The sequence below is a fragment of the Doryrhamphus excisus genome, chromosome 15, assembly GCF_030265055.1.
Source record: "Doryrhamphus excisus isolate RoL2022-K1 chromosome 15, RoL_Dexc_1.0, whole genome shotgun sequence".
Taxonomy (NCBI): domain Eukaryota; kingdom Metazoa; phylum Chordata; class Actinopteri; order Syngnathiformes; family Syngnathidae; genus Doryrhamphus; species Doryrhamphus excisus.
In genome coordinates this window covers 18,337,900-18,355,000 of record NC_080480.1, presented here as the reverse complement: position 1 = coordinate 18,355,000, position 17,101 = coordinate 18,337,900, and the positions used below count along the sequence as shown (strand labels likewise).

General features: G+C 51.0%; 4 protein-coding genes across 7 annotated transcripts in view; 1 reads left to right on the top strand and 3 right to left on the bottom strand.

Annotated features, from left to right (window-relative positions):
* mmd (monocyte to macrophage differentiation-associated) overlaps positions 1–1,916 on the bottom strand; it is a 6,903-nt gene extending 4,987 nt beyond the window's left edge. The window contains exon 1 of one of the 3 annotated variants that reach the window (XM_058048598.1): positions 1,767–1,916. The gene's annotated coding sequence lies outside the window, so the exon portion shown is untranslated. Of the gene's footprint in view, positions 1,047–1,114; positions 1,718–1,766 lie in introns of those variants that run through there. The other 2 variants (XM_058048599.1, XM_058048597.1) reach the window with 2 other exon arrangements.
* pctp (phosphatidylcholine transfer protein) overlaps positions 1–16,148 on the top strand; it is a 17,038-nt gene extending 890 nt beyond the window's left edge. The window contains exons 3-10 of one of the 2 annotated variants that reach the window (XM_058048607.1): positions 9,805–9,956; positions 10,997–11,114; positions 11,834–11,913; positions 11,994–12,165; positions 12,235–12,302; positions 12,398–13,396; positions 14,609–14,737; positions 16,055–16,148. In XM_058048607.1, coding sequence (XP_057904590.1) covers positions 9,805–9,956; positions 10,997–11,114; positions 11,834–11,913; positions 11,994–12,165; positions 12,235–12,302; positions 12,398–12,472 — 665 coding nt within the window. In that variant the 3' untranslated portion in view covers positions 12,473–13,396; positions 14,609–14,737; positions 16,055–16,148. The remainder of the gene's footprint in view (positions 1–9,804; positions 9,957–10,996; positions 11,115–11,833; positions 11,914–11,993; positions 12,166–12,234; positions 12,303–12,397; positions 13,397–14,608; positions 14,738–16,054) is intronic. The other variant, XM_058048608.1, reaches the window with a different exon arrangement.
* Positions 1,956–2,527, bottom strand: LOC131102936 (small integral membrane protein 36-like). The gene has a single exon (XM_058048634.1). It carries the CDS (start codon positions 2,267–2,269, stop codon positions 1,967–1,969), a length of 303 nt encoding a protein of 100 aa, XP_057904617.1. The 5' UTR covers positions 2,270–2,527; the 3' UTR covers positions 1,956–1,966.
* Positions 6,944–9,728, bottom strand: tmem100a (transmembrane protein 100a). The gene is made up of 2 exons (XM_058048624.1): positions 9,289–9,728; positions 6,944–7,761 (listed from the first exon to the last, which is right to left on the bottom strand). Exon 2 carries the CDS (start codon positions 7,738–7,740, stop codon positions 7,327–7,329), a length of 414 nt encoding a protein of 137 aa, XP_057904607.1. The 5' UTR covers positions 7,741–7,761; positions 9,289–9,728; the 3' UTR covers positions 6,944–7,326.
* Positions 16,149–17,101: the final 953 nt, after the last annotated feature.

The following is a 17,101-nucleotide window of genomic DNA, read 5'->3' as shown; positions in this document are numbered from 1 at the left end:
TTCTTCCTACCTTCCTACCTTCCTACCCCTATTTATACTGAAGTCTGAAGTATAAATAGAGAGCAACAATAAATAAGAATAATTTCTAGTAGTTTGTTGTACAAAGCAAGTTGGATTGAAATAAATAAGCGCATAATGGGGTGGTGTCTGTCACGTTGCCACGGTTACGTAAGCTCAGTAAGTTGATCAGTGAAATGAGAGCGTTTATGTAAGCTTCCTGTGCAATCGGCCAACTTGACGCTGCTCTCCGTAACTCGTCGTCACGGCCGGCGAGCAGCCTCACTCGTAAACGGCGTGATACGGGCCAGCCAGATAAAGATAGATTACACGTGCGATATCATGCCAGCGCTGGTGGGCTGTTAGCATGCTGTGTTGCTATGCTAAGGGGCGGGTGGCGAAGGATCAGCGTTGAAGGATGTAGGGCCACTTTCGTAGACTTTTCAGGGTTTCCTTTTGACGTAGTTTAGTGTTTATGTTTCACCTTAAACTGTTGATCTTCCTTTATCTTATCACAGCGGGTCTGTAAAAACCTCCAGTCCGAGTCAGGGAATGTCTAGAGGTCACGTGACACAGGCTAGGCTTTTTAAGGCTACGCCTTCACCAGCATGGAAACTCAAACTTTGGTGACAACTTCACCAAATTGTATTTTATTTTTCTACTTCACTGGACTCTAAAGAACCAACTTGTTTTTTACGGTTGTTGTCGTGGTTACCTAACGTTGCCATTTAGCCCCGCCCACTGGGTTGAAGCTGAGCCTATTGGATTATTTGTGTCCACTTTCCAGGAAATGTTTGTCTGTGATAATGGAGTACTTCTTCCCAGTACAACGTCCTTCAGCCTTTTGCTGATGCTAACGCGAGCTAGCCGAGGCAAAAGACACGCTAGCTAACTAGCCAAAAGCACACATCCGCTCTGTCTCGTCTCGTCTTTACGCGTCCCATCATCACCACGTCTCACCCTCTACCAATGGCTGCAGGGCTAGCATCCACAAGCGGTAGACGTGCGTGCGTGTGTCTTGTCGTAACCCAGCATGTCTTGTGGGCACCACTTAAAGTCATGTGTGTGTTGATCCCCACATAGAATGCTAGCTCATTGTTGTTGTGTGTTAGCTTACCTGTTGCTGGTTGTGCCCTTTAGTTTCTGGTCTGTACTGCGTAAGAGTAAGCGTGTCGGTGTTTGATGCCAAGCTAGCGGTTGGCTCTGCTGGCAAATTGAAGCAAAGCTAAAGGGCGTTTGACTGTACAGTTACCATGGTGCCATCTCCTGGACAGAGTTGGAACGAAAACAATTCTTTTGTTATGTAGCACCAAAGCTACGACAATAAAACACAAATAAATGAATGTATGGGAAAGCCAGCTAGTTGAGCTAGCTGGGGGGTGCCCAACGTGCCACCCTCGGCTGTGTTTTGTTAGCGGCACTTTAGTAGCATAAAGTGAAATAAAGTCATTTTTTAAAGTCATAATATTCAGAGAATCAAACGAGTAAAAAATCGTGAAGACGATGTTAGCCGAGTTAGCATATGGCCATGTTTCATCGTTCCATGTTTGCCTACGCGGCCCCCCCAGGCAGAGGTTTGTCCCCCCGGAGCTAGCATGTTGAGGCCGAGCCAGCTTGAGGAATGACGTCAGAGCGAGCAGACTTAAGCGAATGTGGAAGACTAATCCCTGAATGGCAGGCAGGCAGGAAGTAGAGCACGTCAGCGGCGTCCGCGGGCCGAGACCTTGGACGTCCCACCTGGACGCCGTGTGTGCGCTTGTTTTGCTCACCTTAATCCCGAGGCGGCGTCCCGGCTAAGTGCGCGTCAAAACAAGATGGCGCCTTATCACTTGCGACATCCGACATCCATGAGCGGGATTTCACGTGCACTGAAAGACGTGCGTGCACGTCGCCCTGCTTTAGCGTCCGAGTGCAGGAAGTCCGGAAAAGAAAGCTTTTAAAGTGAAAGTGTAAAAAGAAGCGCGCCCCCTCAGACCATGGTGCTCTTCTTCTCCCTGAAGTCGGCGTGCGAGGGCTCGTGGTAGGTGGTGATCATGCTGGCCGTGTCCCAGCGCCCCACGGGGGCCGGAGAGCTCTGCATGACCACCAGGCGGATGGGCGACTGGGCGGGCTGGGGGTCGGGGGCGTACTCCTTGGTGGGGTCCTTGCCGCGGCAGTCGTACATGATACAGGAGATGAGGAAGACCAGCAGCAGGATGACGTAGCTGGCGATCAGGATGCAGAGGTTCAGCGTGACCGGGTCGATCTCCTGGTAGTTCTCCAGGAAGCCCATCCTTTATCCCCCCCCCCCTCTGACGCCCACACCCGAGGCCTGGCGCCGACGCTACGGGCCGACGATCCCGGTGGCGTCCGTCCGTGCTCCCGCGTCCATGCTCTGCGTCCCGCTCGGCTTAGCTGAGTTTAGCCGCTCGTTTTAGCTTAGCGCTGCAAAGACCTGAATGGCCGCCGCTGCTCCAAACCTCCCGTTTCTGCGATGAGTTTAGTACGATAAGCCGCCGCTCGATGACGCCGTCGCTCTTATATCATCGACTCGCACGTCAACGCACAACCTGCATCTCTACACTCTCTGTGTGTGTGCGCCGTAATCTTAATCTCGATTGTGAGAGGGGATTGGCGACAGTGGCCATCTGGCTAAATTCCGGCCTGAGAGGGGGGGGGGGGTGAGGGGGGGCAGCGAGAGGAAGGCTAACATGCTAGCATGCCAGGATGACGTCTTTACAGAAAATGTTTTTTTTTTCTTTAGTACATCAGATTAAAGCTGTCAGTCATTTCAAATGTATAATCTCTAATCTGCCCCCATATGCTGCCTGTGTGTCAGTACTGGAAAAGTACCATTAAAAGTACCCTTGTACTCATCTCAGTACTACTTTAGCATCTCCCATTCTAGCCGCCGTTAGCTTGCGTCGGGCCAGGAGGTCACGTGATGTTTTTGCATGACCTCTCACACCCGGGAGGCGTGTCACGTGACTCGGGTGTGGAAGCAGGAAGTAGCATCCATGAGGAAAGCGGCCTAATTGAGGTCAAGTCTGCTTGGATTGTCTGTGGGTGTAATTGCAGCTGTGGGCCAGCAGGGGGCAGCGACGTCGCCTGGCTGCTTCGAGCATTCTTCGAGACACAAGCGAAGAGTTTGGCATGTTCATGTTGGTTTCCAAAGGGGGGGGGTTATGTTCCTGGTCGTGGCTGCGGTCCTCCTCCAGGGGGCGGGGACCACATTTGCAAATTCAAATGAGATGTCGGAGGGCGGTATGACGTTAAATTGTGTGCTTTTATAAATCATACAGAGAGGAGGTTATATTTGGTGGCGAGTGGAGGATGTGTGGTCTTCTCCTGGGTGGGGTTTGTTCCTCTCCGCTATCTTGGACGTCCATCTGAGCTGGTGCCAGGCGGTCCAGACCTGCTGGAAGAGGATGTGTTGTTGGTTTGTTTGTTCACCTTCTCACTAAACACACCCTGACCTCTCCTATTCCTAGTCGCACCCCTCCCCCTGAAGACCCCAAGACACACGAGAGAAGGAGACCACCATGGACGGTCCTTACGCTAATCTAATGACCACCAACGTTATTAGGAGATATTATGCTAATTTGCTTTGTCAGTGATAATGCAAAGCTTAGCATCTTTGTAGGACAAAATACATTAGTAGCTAAACTTTGCCAAATAGCTGACATCCGAGCCTTAAATGTGCCACATGCACTTAGTAACGATGTATACAGTACGTATAAATATACCATATTTCACCATATTCCTCCACCACATTTCACCCTCAATGCCATCCCAAATGTACCGTTGTCCTGGCAACCGCTAATACAGCAGCATGTATGAAGCCAAGCAGTACTGAACGCAGTATTAAGTACTTTAGTACTTTAAAGACAGCCAGAATGAACGTAGAGATCATGTTGTTGAAGTGAGAGTGTAGCCTGCTTATTGGGGGGGGGTCTCTTAGGGTGCAGGGGGGGGGTCTCTTAGGGTGCAGGGGGTGGTCCGTCACGGAGCGCTGACTGTCCGGCATCCTCCGGCGTGTCTCCGTGGAGACGTTCCATGAGGTCAGCGAGGAGCTGGCGTTACACGAGCGGCAGACAGCAGCTGAGGTGTCGCTGACGTACTTTTCACCTTCTCCATCAAACTGGAGCACGGAGGCCATCCAAGACCACCAGACCACCTTTCGACCCAAGACGGCCTCTCATTCCTGTCGGACGGACCTCCATCCGAGTGTCCCCATGAAGGACCCGTGAGGGATGGAGGATCCTGCAGATCTGATAAAGGTCCCAAGAGTGTTCTTTCCTTCCTGAGAGGACTGTTTGTGTTTGAGCGTCTCTTCTTCTGGGCGTGGGAACCCGCTCCTCCCAGTCTTCATCATTTCCTGTCCACAAAGATCCCCCATCTGGCCGCCCGCCTCAGGCTGGCTGACGTCTGGATGGAGAAGAACACGTCGTGCTATGAGTGCTGTTGGTCTTTGTGGTTGGGTGTGGTCCACCTCCACAGGATCCAGGTGGATCTGTTTGACTGCAGGGTGGTCCAACATGTCTTCTCCCATTTCTACACAGTATCTACAGAACTATAGATCACATGACCAGTAATGTTGTATCGTCGTGTAAAACACGCCACAGCGTCAGATCATGTTGTGCAAGTACACCATGTGTGCAGCAGGAATGGGAGTTTTTCACCACCCCCCCCCTCCCCGCCCCCCGCCCCCATCCATCAAATGGTGTGTTCATGGTCCACAAAGCAGCAGGGACTCGTAAAAGTGACGCCTTGCTATTGTGTGTCAGACGTCATCTCAGCAGCTCGTGCAGGAATGTTTGCAGCTGACGGATGCCAAAGAATCCCAACGAGATCCACTCCCATACCCCCCCCCCCCCCCCCCCCCACGGACCCCCCAGTGAAGGCCGAGGAGTTGCAGTGGGCCTCGTTGATGAATCCCACTCGGTGCTTTTAGTGTGTAAAGTGTCAGTGTGATGTTGCAAGCAGGCCTTGGTTCTGCTGTCATACGTCCACGGCCCCTCTTCTGTGGGGTGGTGGGGGCGGGGGGGTCCAAGGACTACGAACGATCAAGCCATATCAACTGGAAGAAATGTGACCACCGTCTTTGTTGACGTTGGACTTGATTCAGCTGCACGATAACAAGCTGTGTAGGTGGTGTCCTACTTCCTGGTCCCCGGACCCGTGGGTGGCGTCCAAGTGGTTTTGTCCTGCAGCGTTGTTGTCTGGCGGAAGGAGAGAAGCTGTCCAAACAAAGCTAGCGTGTGGATTCAATTAGCAAAGCAACACAAGCTAACCTCCTTGGGAACAGATGTGGGAATGTTTCACAGGAGACCGACGCCCACCCTCCCCCGGCCTCAGCAAGGGCCCACACCGGGGGCCGGGGGTCTGCGCCCGTGGATGGGGTGGTAGCGCTGGCACAGCAGGGAATCTCAGCTGTTGGCGAGAAGGAAGTGACTTCCCATGACATCATGTGATTGTTTGTGTGACACGCCCCCTCCCCCACGCCACCACGCCCCTCGCAGTCAAAGTCACTTCCTGTCTCTCGAGGTCACGCTTAGGGGCGACAAACACGGCGGCTCAGCATCAGGATGCAAAGTTCAGACGCAACATCAAGGAGATGATGTCAAAGCCTTGGGGAGCAGACACGCCCGCCTGATCACCCCCCCACCCCCCACCCCCCAACCACCCAATGGGCGTGCGTCGGAGGCGGCGCTGGCGAGGCAAGCCAACGGTCAAACACGTGGATTTCATCAGCACAAGAAAGACACGTCGTTCTTCTCTGGTACCGAAGGTCCAAACAACCTTCTGATGTGGTCCAGCAGACCCAACAGCCGATGTTCTGATGGTGGCCCCTTTAGCGATGGGTAAACATCCAAGCTCTAAAATCCGAGTCAAGTCAGAAGATCAGAACCTTCATACTCGTGTAGCCTGACCCCAAGTCATTGTCTTCTAACAGTTTTTGATGATGGGCCGCCATCGCCTCTGGGACGGACCGCAGCCGACCCTTGGACGACTGGAGAACCTCTGGCAGAAGATGAAAGCGGCCGATGACGTCATGCTAGATGATGTCATGATGTTGTTGCTCTCCGCCCACGTTTTTATTCTCGATGGAGAAACTAACGACTGCATGTAGCGACTTGATGGTCATGGCGATGTCTCCCTGATGGGGACAGGAAGTGTCCGTGATGAAGTTTGGCTCACCTTAAAGGCCCACGCTGACGTGCACTTCCTTCCAGCGGGCGTCGCCCTCCCCAGCCAGCGTTTAGTCGGGGCCGAAGGAGGAAGGAGATTCCATGAAGGATCCAGCAAAGCTAACATGCTTCCTCTGAGGACAAATACATCACAGCATATCATAGCAGTCCCCACAAGACATTTAAAGACACTTGTTTTGGGACCAAGGGGAGACCCTGCCCCCCCCACCTACCCCCGCCCCCCCTCGTGTGTGTGTTGTCGTGTCCCCTCTGACGCAAGCCGGGCGTTGAGTTGTAGTGTCTGGTGTCACGGGGACGCTTAGCAACGCAAAGGCTGCCTATAAATAGACGTGCACGTCCAGGCTATTTTCACCCTGGGGGGGTCCACTTCCTCTTACCTCCACTCGCTATTTAGCGGGGCCACTCTTTCAGTCCCTCCTGCATGGCGCCTCATTGCTTCTGGATGTTACGCACTTTTCCAAAAGCACCATGGCCGGGTGCACAACCCACCGCTAAGTCATCCCACTGCACCACACATAGATTGCAGTCCTGTGGGAAGCACTGCAAGTCAATTAGAAGGCCTGTCGTGATATTGGATACATTGATGGATTAATGTCTCTTTAAAACAAAGACAAAAACTACTGACGGGGGGGGTCAGACATCTTTTTGTGGGTTCATGTGACTTGAGGTGGCACTCACGTGTGACCAGAACTACATCAGTAACATCACTACCTTTATTGAAAGGATGGATACAAAGAAAGACCTTCTGTCTTCTGTTGATGATAAACACTTGGTATATACATTATATACGTATATGGTATATATTTGGAGGTATACTGAATAATAACGATTAAGATCCACGGTACTGTGGACTTGATGAGGTGTGGCAGGCCGCCACAAATAGATGGCGGTCCTGCGGGAAGCATCCTGTATAAAATTCATATTCATTTCATATGCGATCAGAGTCTTCATGAAGAAGTCCATGATGTTTCCAGCCCCGGAAGAATGAAATCCAAGCAGTGTGCAGATCCAACATTTCAAGGAGACGTCCTCCGTGTTCTCCAGCGGCGTTCCCAGCAGGCCGCACCTTCTCCATGTCGGACAAACAATCCAGGACAGTCGAGTCAAAGTTCTTCCAAAGAGCATCTTTGCCGCGGGGTCACGTGAAAAGGTTCCTCTGGTTGGTCACCAGGGTGGTCTGGCTCTCTCGCCGCCGCTCCCGCTTCCTCTCCATCCTGACCTTCCAGCACACGGCGCTGGACGCCAGGAGAAGCAGCCCGGCCGAGAGCAGCACCAGGCCCAGGTAGGAGATGGTGGAGCCGTGCGAGTTGAAGCTGTACGCCACCGCCGTCACCACCACGCCCGCGATCAGCACCACCACGCCGAAGGGGACCGTGCAGCGGTAGCAGGACAGCTCCGTCCCGCCCGTGGCCGCCGCCAGCTGGACCTCGTTGACCAGCGGGATGTTGACCGTCGTCGTGGCGAGCGCCCCGCTGGCTTTCTCTGCGCTCGCTGGCGTTTTCAAGGCGTCCGAAACGGCGTCTTCGGGCATGGCGCGCTCCAACGGATTCATTAGCTTAGCCTCTTAGCCTTTCTGCATGGGGGAGGACAACATGGATTAGCGTATCATTGCTCTTCTCAACACACATGCTCTGCCACACAGGAAGAAGACGTAGCAGGAGGGATTGGTGTTGGCCTTCAATAAGTCTCTACAGCAGAAGGGGTTCCAGTGGTCCGGTCTAACCTAATTGACAAGTCGGACCCCTGGTCTGTAAGACGAGTGGGCTGTCAGACTATAGAGGGCCCCCCCCCCACCCCTGCGCTCCACCGCCCCCAACACGGACCGCTACAAAATCATCATGGAGGAACCCCGCAGATGTTTGTTGTCAGAATTCCCACCGAGGCGGCGGAGCGAACCCACGTAACCCCCGGCACATTCCCCACTCAGGCGGAGCAGCTCGTCGGGAATGACGCAGGAACCGGGCGCCCAGCACAAGCTGAGACATTCCCTGGAGAGCGCAGGATATGACATTACAAGCGCTCGCTCCCCGTCATGGCGGCCGCAGGCTTCAGCTGCAGCGTCCACACGTGTTTTTCATTGCTGCTCCGACGCTGGCGAGCCTTTCCTGTCCAATTAGTTTCCCAACTATTCCCCACCGGACACTTTCAGACCTCCTTTGCCTTACAAACACACGCAAGTTGGAATTCGGGAATTTTACGAATAACCTATTTAATGAATAATCTCGTATTATGTCATTAAGGTAGCATGAAGCTGAAATATTATAGGTGTTATTTTTTTACAGTAAAAAAAACTCAACAACATATCTGATGGGAATACAGTTGGAGGAAAACTGAAATGGTAGAAATGGAAAACAGTGAGTTGGCGTGGGAATATTATGGGAATAACATCCGAATAAGGAACATTTGCCAGTACAAAGATGTCCACCTTCTCATCTTATCTGCTGTACGCGCGTCTTTTTTTACCAAACATGTCATCAATTAGAGCCGCCACAAACGTGAGGTGGCGTCGGGCATCGTAACGTCGCTCCCGATTCCACACAGGAAGTCTTTCTTGCACCGTGCATTTACTCGCTAATCCAACGCAAACGCTGATGAGATCCAGACATCATCATCATCATCATCATCATCTAGCACGGCTCCTCTGACTCTTCCATTGTCTGCTAAGACTTTGGCAGGTTGGTCCAAAGTGCGGCCCGGGGCCATTTGCGGACATTGTAGAAACCCAACCTTTAAAAACCTGGCAAAAATGGACACCCACTAACACCACACATAGATCGCAGTCCTGTGGGAAACACTGAAGCTCAAGTCAGTTTTCAAAGCTGGGTGGCAGTGTGGGGGTGTAAAACGCCACTCACGTATTTGTCCCAGTGGGAGACATCGTGTATTGGCCCACACCTTCACGTCTGCGTGCGTTTCTGACATTCTCAGGGAGTTTAATCTGCATTTCTTAACTTCTTCAACTTCTTATGGACACTAGATATTACTAAAACATTCGTTAAGAGTTAGCGAGTGCCATGTCTGAACTTGGGTGCCAGGGTTCTGCTCTGTGGTGGTCCCTCAGCGGGTTCAAGTGTGCACAAAAACGAATAAAAGGAGTCACCTGCAAGTTGCTCTCCATGTCCTCCGCCGCCGAGTCCCGAGTTGGAGAAAAACAATAGTCCCGGTTCTTGTGTTTGTGTTGGAGCAGGATGGACGTGCCTGTGGCTTCCATTCATGACCACTGAGACTCCATCCATTGACAAGAAGATCCTCTCAGCCTCTGCTGTACTCACCGTGCACGTCAAAGCCCACACGGTAACACGTCGTTGACGTTCCGGTCCCGGCACTACACAATAAGACCACAGTTAGTGCCGGAAAACGCTACTCGGCCAACACTGCCCTCTGCTTTATTTTGAAGTTCAAACGTGATATATCCGTTCACTCGCGTTGCTCGGTGGACTTGATTCAGCTGCTTCTTTAACGTCACAGCAACGTTCATCTCAGCATAACTACAGACAGTGGATAAAAGTCATTTTCTACATAAATTGCTTAAAAAGTGTTCATTAGAGTGCCCGGAAAGAGCCGATGACTGATTTATTGTGAAGTTGACACCGGAAGCTGTGTGCACTCCTGCTAGCTTGGCGTCCATCAGTCGCCGGCATGTCGTTGCGGTTCTTGGACGAGGACTTCCAAGCAGCCTGGAAGGAGCTGGACGAGCCGCAGCTGCAAGGAGGATGGGAGCTCTTCACCGGGACGATGGGAGTGAACATTTACAGGCTTCTTGACAAGGTACGGGCCAAATAAACGGCTCGCTTTTTAACCGGAAGACAGCTCCGTACCGCCATAAACACTCCACATTCCCGTCAAGCCTCGACGTTTTTATTCATTTATTTAGACAAGACGTGTAAATATTAGTGTGTGCTTTCGGCAGGCAGCTGGGGAATCACCGGAAACTGGGCTGAACCCGTTTTCTTTCTGAGAGGGTTTCCAGGCTTCGTTTGGGAAACCCGGAGTTGAACCTTTGCCCGCCCGCAGGATGACAAGTACACCTGTTCAAAGCTGCCTGAATAAAGTTCTTATTCGGGGCGTTGAGCTCTGCAAATCGGCACACTGGTGACAAAAGACGACTCTTATTTTTAATTCATTTTGAAGTAAATATTGTTGAAATGGGCAACGCGGGATGCAGATGAACGAGTCGTTGGAAACGAGCGGGTACTCGTCTCCATTAACCCGTTCACTGAGCTTCACCAACTCGCTGGGTTGAGGAAGGCCGAAGTTTCAACGACTTACCGGAGGGACTTTAACTTGTCATATTTGACTTCCATTTGGTTGATGTAAGTTCATATTTGCATCTGCTCCCGGGTCCGCAGGCTAAGGTGGCGTTGTGATGCTCATGGCTGGGTTTGGTTCCAGTGCTGGAGTTCCAGTGCTGGAGTTCCAGTGCTGGAGTTCCAGTGCTGGAGTTCCAGTGCTGGAGTTCCAGTGCTGGAGTTCCAGTGCTGGTGTTCCAGTGCTGGAGTTCCAGTGCTGGAGTTCCAGTGCTGGAGTTCCAGTGCTGGAGTTCCAGTGCTGGAGTTCCAGTGCTGGTGTTCCAGTGCTGGAGTTCCAGTGCTCGTGTTCCAGTGCTGGAGTTCCAGTGCTGGAGTTCCAGTGGTGGAGTTCCAGTGCTGGAGTTCCAGTGCTGGAGTTCCAGTGCTCGAGTTCCAGTGCTCGAGTTCCAGTGCTCGAGTTCCAGTGCTCGAGTTCCAGTGCTCGAGTTCCAGTGCTTTGTCTCCAGACCACATGGACTTCATCACCGGCACAAACGGCCGCTGTCTGTCTGTTTGCAGGAAACGGGACTTTACGAGTACAAAGTCCTTGGCTCGCTCAGCAGCTGCGCTCCAGAGCTGTGTGCGGACGTCTACATGGACCTGGCCTATCGCAAGCACTGGGATGGATACGTCAAAGGTGCGTACGCTTCAACCGTTGCGCGTCCACATGGTTTCATTGGTTCTCCTCTTGACCCCTCCTACTCTCTCTGCCTCCATGCAAAGCTCCAGAGAGCAGCAGGTAACGTGTAACAGTTGTCGCCTAGATGTCGCCTAGATGTAGCCTCGATGTCGCCTCGATGTCTCCTAGATGTAGCCTAGATGTCTCCTAGATGTAGCCTAGATGCTGCTGGGTCACGGACCAGGTGTTGTTCTTTGCTGGTAAGCAGATGTTGCAGTCTTAGTCTGGGCGTTCATCCTTTGTGTGTCAGTAGGGGGCGACAGTTCACCATGAAGATGAAGTTCTTGGTTTGGGACCCATGAGTCGTTTAAACCCGAGTCTTGTGTCGTGCTCGTGAGTCAGGGAAACTCAAGTCTGTGCGTGTACCCGTGAATCGTTGATATGGTGAACGTGAGCCAGTGAAACGAGTCAATGATTGGGTTCCAAGGTTCTGTGTTGCGGCTCGGGCTGGAAGGCACCACAGAGTTTATTTGAGGCAAGTATGAGATGAAGTACTTTCAGGGTTAGTGCAGACATTAAGTGCATTAGTGCATTGAGAAGTAAACGCTAACACCGTGAACCCGTGAGTCCTGATTCAGTAAATACCTGTGAGTATTAAACCACTCGTTCATGACTTGCACGTCTGTGTGAGCCGATGCCAGGAATTCCTCTAACTTTGTCGCTGGTGTGCTTCTCAGAGCTCTTTGAGGAGCAGTTTGACGGGCAGACGGCCATCTACTGGGAAGTCAAGTACCCGTTCCCGCTGTCCAACAGAGACGTATCCTTCCAGTCCCGCGTTTACGTCTCAGGATGCCCAGATGTCCGCCGTGGCGTCTTCCTTCATTCACCGCTCCTCAGTACGTGTACATCAGGGAGCGGCGAGTCCTGGACGTGGGCGGCAGGAGGATCTGGGTCATCCTGGCCAGAAGTTCTCCGGAGACGCCGTGCCCGGAGAAGAACGGCGTGCTGCGAGTGAAGGACTACAAGCAGACGGTCGCCATGGAGACGGACGGCGCCGGCGGCACTAAAGGTGCTGTGAGTGTAGATGCTTCATTCATTCATTCATTCATGGAATCTCATGTCCTCATGAACTTTCCAGTTTTCATGAATTACTTTGACAATCCTGGCGGGATGATTCCCACCTGGCTGGTCAACTGGGCGGCCAAGGTAAGAATAAGGACGCCTGACTTGATTTCCTCCGCGGTCTTCCTCCGTGCCTTTCTTCGGGCATCATGCGATGTCATGACTCTCCTGGTCAACAGAGCGGCGTTCCTGGCTTCCTCACCGACATGCAGAAGGCCTGCAGCGACTATCACAGCTACCGCTGCAAGAAGTGAGAAGTTATTTCTCCATCAAACACTGAGCTCTGGCGAATGTGCGAGCAGCATGATGGCGGCACGCTGCATCGCCAGCGTCCTAATCCGAATCATCACGGGTCAGTCGTGTCTTCCATCGGTCCTGGCCGAGCCGCTCTTGAAGGATGGAAAACGCAGCCGACCCGTCTGTGTTGGTCTGAGTGGGATTTAAATGTCAACAAGACAATTGTCTGTGTGCCATTTTCATTCCCAGAAATGAACTTCTGTAATCATGGAAAATCATGGAAAACCACGGAAACTGCTGTTCTGATTGGTCTATGCTAATTGTTGCGTGCACGCACTCAAATTCAAATGTGAGAGAAAAAACATCAAAGTGTGTCTTTTATTTTATTGTATCTTTTTTAAAAGTGTCATGATAAGATGAACCCCAAACCCCAAAACTGATTCTTCTGGTCTCCTGGCTTTAGCCCAGACGTGTCCACAACATTAACATTTGTATTTTTGTACCAAGCAGAGTAGCTAACCTCTTAAGGACGACCTGAGTACATGGCAAAGCATATTAGCATTATTAGTCTTTAGTAGGGGTGTCACAAGACCAGACATAACAACATTGGGCCTACCAGACCAGGTTTTAACATGACTCTTTAGAAGTACCATGCAAAATTGACTGCAATCTACTAATTGACTTCCTAGTATGCTACATTCTTCTGTACTGTCTATGCTAATGTGTTTTAACAAGGTTTTGCCAACAGGAATATAATGGTATCGTCCACCTCATGACGTCAACACTGACGCTAAATTGAAAAGCCCACTTTAAAAATGGCGTCTTTGTCAACCGTCAATAACCATAATAAACAATGCAAGAAGATGGCGTCCTTCCTGAAGTGACGTCACCAGCCGGAAGTCGCTCGTCCAGCGGTTTGTGAGCCGGCCCCTTCCAGTCAGGTAAGCTTCTGTCGTCCGTCTTATTTTTTACTTCAAATGGTGTTGTAGTTTGAAAAGCGTTTTAAAAATATGAATATTATATATATTATATTATAATAATAGAAAAAACTTCTTATATGTTTACATGTATGAGACGCTTTTGCCTTTTAAGACCAATTCGACGAGCTTGGGGAACCAATTAGCTTCTAATGGCCAACAGGTGCGCTTCTACACGAACCGTGAGGAACAAACGTTTGTTTAGATAAGCTACAAACATTTAAAATGCGTCGCTTTTAGAGCTAAAACCTCGTTTTGTGTCACTTCTATGCAGTATGAGTTAATTGGAGCAGTTTAAACCTTTTTTTTGTGCCATTCTAGTGGAACGTTCTCCATCCCATGACCTGAATAATCAGTGTTACACAACACGACTCTCCATCTAGTTGTACTTTGTTGCTGCCTTGACACATTCTCAGCGGACTCATGAACAACCCTAACCTAGTTTTTACCGTTCGGGACTCGTTCGGTACTCGTCTGTGGTAATTCATTGACATGGAGGAGTAACACTGCCACCGCTAGCTTTCTACCGGAACTGCATCACAGACTCGCCGAAAGCTAGTGCTAGTGCTAATGCTAGTGCTAGTGCTAGAATAGCACGTATCAGTCAGCTGTTGGTTACCTGTCTCATCATATTAGGATTCCTATTCCAGTTGCAGGTTGTCCATTTGGCTAACCAGAGTTGATGTAACATCACACGGGTGTGCAAAGTGTGGCCCAGGGGCCTATTGTGGCTTGCAACACACTATAGAACAACTAAGTTGTTGTTAATGGATTATTTTAGTACAAAAAAACTAATAGCAGGGAGGAGGTCTGAGTTATTTTGATATGTGGAAGATGACTTATTTATCTGCATAGTAGAAATAATAATGGTTGTATTTTTTGAAGGATGAATCCAATCTTTACAGGCCAAGAGCATCTGTAATGTAGTACATGTAGTAGTATCATGGAAGTGGCCTTCCATCCAAGTCTCCTCAGTAGAGGAAGTTGGGACTTTGTTGGTGATGCTCTGGCCCCCTCTGCTGGTGGAACATCTGTACCGCCTGCTGGACCAGCGTGTGGGATGTTTATTGAATTATCATGAATGGCTATTTGATATTTTTCAGGACTTTTCAGACTTGAGATCCTAAGCCGGTAAATCAAGTTCCGAGATGACCTGAGAGTTCTGCTTTCTTTCAGAGGAATGTCGAAAACCCAGAGGAAGCAGGCGTGCTGAATTGGCGGCGTCTCCGTGCTGGCCTTCTCGTGGAGCTGCATCGCTGTGGACCAGCTGAGCCACGAAGACGCCACAGCGGTGGAAGACGGCAGGTACGTCGGAGAGCTTGACGGTGGGTTCATGGGCCCGTGGGTCAGCGTCACATTCACGTCAATCCGTGGCGTTGTGGCGGGTGACCAAGGAGCGCGTGCAGCAGCGTTCCAGTGCAACATTTCCTGCTGTGGAATGTCTGCTGGATGGCGTTCCTGGCGGGAGCCGGCCAGTGGAAGACAAATATATTTCTTGGCCAGCCGTCGTGTCTTCTGATTGGTGATTGAAACGCCTAATTGCTAGAAGAAAGTCATACACCAGCGATCCTCCTTAACCCCCTCCCTCGCTGAACGTCAGCTCAGATTTCCCAGGTGCCTCTCTGTCTGCCAGACGTAACAAAATAACATCTCTGCTCACCAGCTTATTTTTCAAACGCTTTTCTTTCTTCATTTGTGCCAGATGAGCGCTGCAGATAGCGGCGGCGCTCCTCTTCAGCCGCGTGGTCGTCTTCTCGATGGCCGACGCAGCACGTCAACGCTCCTTGTTCGGATTCAATATGCATTGTTACGTAACACGCCACCAGTTGTCATAGCGACGGCTTCCTAGAGCTGATGGAAATAGAAATGATCTGTTCCAGGGTCAAACCGTGGCCATCATAACGGCTTGACGGAAGACTCATGGTAAATGGTCTTTGACAGTCCGGCAGAAGAATCCATCTTGAGTGTACCAATTCCGGCAGTCAGCATCCCAAACGTAGACCTGGCCTTCGGAGGCGTACGTCTGTGAGGATGCCAATCATGGCAGCATGACAAACAGCTTTGTAGTCATGTGATGTACTTTATCTTGTGACCCCTTAAAGCCGCCGCTCTTGTTCTTCTTAGCAGGCAGATAAGATCATTGAAGTGACAGGATGATCACTTCCTGCAGGAATATATGCTAGGGATTATTTGGGTTAGCCTAGCATCTCAGCCCTTTAAGTGCTTTACCTGCCAGCAGATTTGTCGTCCCTGGGGGGGGGAGGTCGAGGTGAGGGGGGGCTTTGTTTAGTCTGACCCGGGTCTGCTGCTTCTGCTGCTAAAGCCTTTGGAGACTTCCCAGAGCGGGCGAGGGCGGTGACGCCGGGTTGGAAGTGAACTTTTATTTGATGAAGGGAGAGTTTCCTTCTTATGGTCATCAGCGAGAGCGTGGTGTTTGTCTTTAATAAAGCGTCCTCCATCTCGTGCGCGCAGACCAGTTAAAGATCTTAAGCTGGGTGTCTCCGCTGGGCGCCCGCTGGCTTTACACATATATCACACTGGCAGAAGCCTGTTTGCTTTCCTTCCTCCCCCACGCCGACGCCCCCCCCCCCCCCCCCCCCCCCCCCAAACGCTCCTCTGCAGGCCCGGCCCGGCCAATGGTGTCCGCCCGTGAGCCGTGTGGAGTCATCCCTATCCAAAGCACCCACGCTGGCCGGGAATCTCTTTCATCCCCAAGAGGTCGTATCTGATGCCGCTACCGGACCCCCCCCCCCCCCCCATTGGGTCAATGATGTGTACTCAACTAAGCTAACACAATAAAAGACTAATGTGTACGTGGAAAGTAGTAAATACGTGTAGGCCTCGGTGGTGATGAATGGCGGCTGGAGACCACGGTACCCAATTCTGTCCTTTCCAGTCAAAAGAACAACCTGAATAATTGTCTCTCTTTCTGGCGGTCCATGCTCAAAGACTAGATAGGACAGCTCGACTTTGAGAGGATGGTGCAAAATATTAAATACCCAAATATTTATTCTCTAAGGTAGAGGCACGCCCTTGGAGGGCTGTCCTATCTGGTCATTCAGCACGAACTGATGAAGCAATACGGTGCAGGACCCCACCTGACCCAGCAGTCGGAGCGGAGGTCTGTGATCTGAGTGACACCACCGATACCCCGGTACCCCCCCCCCCCCCACCCCCCAAAAGCGGAATGTGACAAATGTTGCCTCCAAATAACAAAGCGTATGTCAGAGTTCACACGGCAGGGGGCGAGATGGAAAAGTGAAGGAGGGCTTTCCCGGGTGTGAACACTCTCAACCGTCCCGCTGACCCCCGCGACCCCTTTGATCACTGGCCCTCGGCGACAGCCCGCCATTCCACGCCAAATTGCCATGTCACGACACACACGCCATCTATCAGGATCCATTTCCCCAAGAAAAACATTCAATATCTGCTACAGCTACTCTTATTCCACCATTAGGATTATTAGCCATCGTTATTCCATTATTATTAGGATTATTAGCCATCATTATTCCATTATTATTAGGATTATTAGCCATCATTATTCCATTATTATTAGGATTATTAGCCATCTTTATTCCATTATTATTAGGATTATTAGCCATCTTTATTCCATTATTATTAGGATTATTAGCATCATTATTCCATTATTATTAGGATTATTAGCCATCA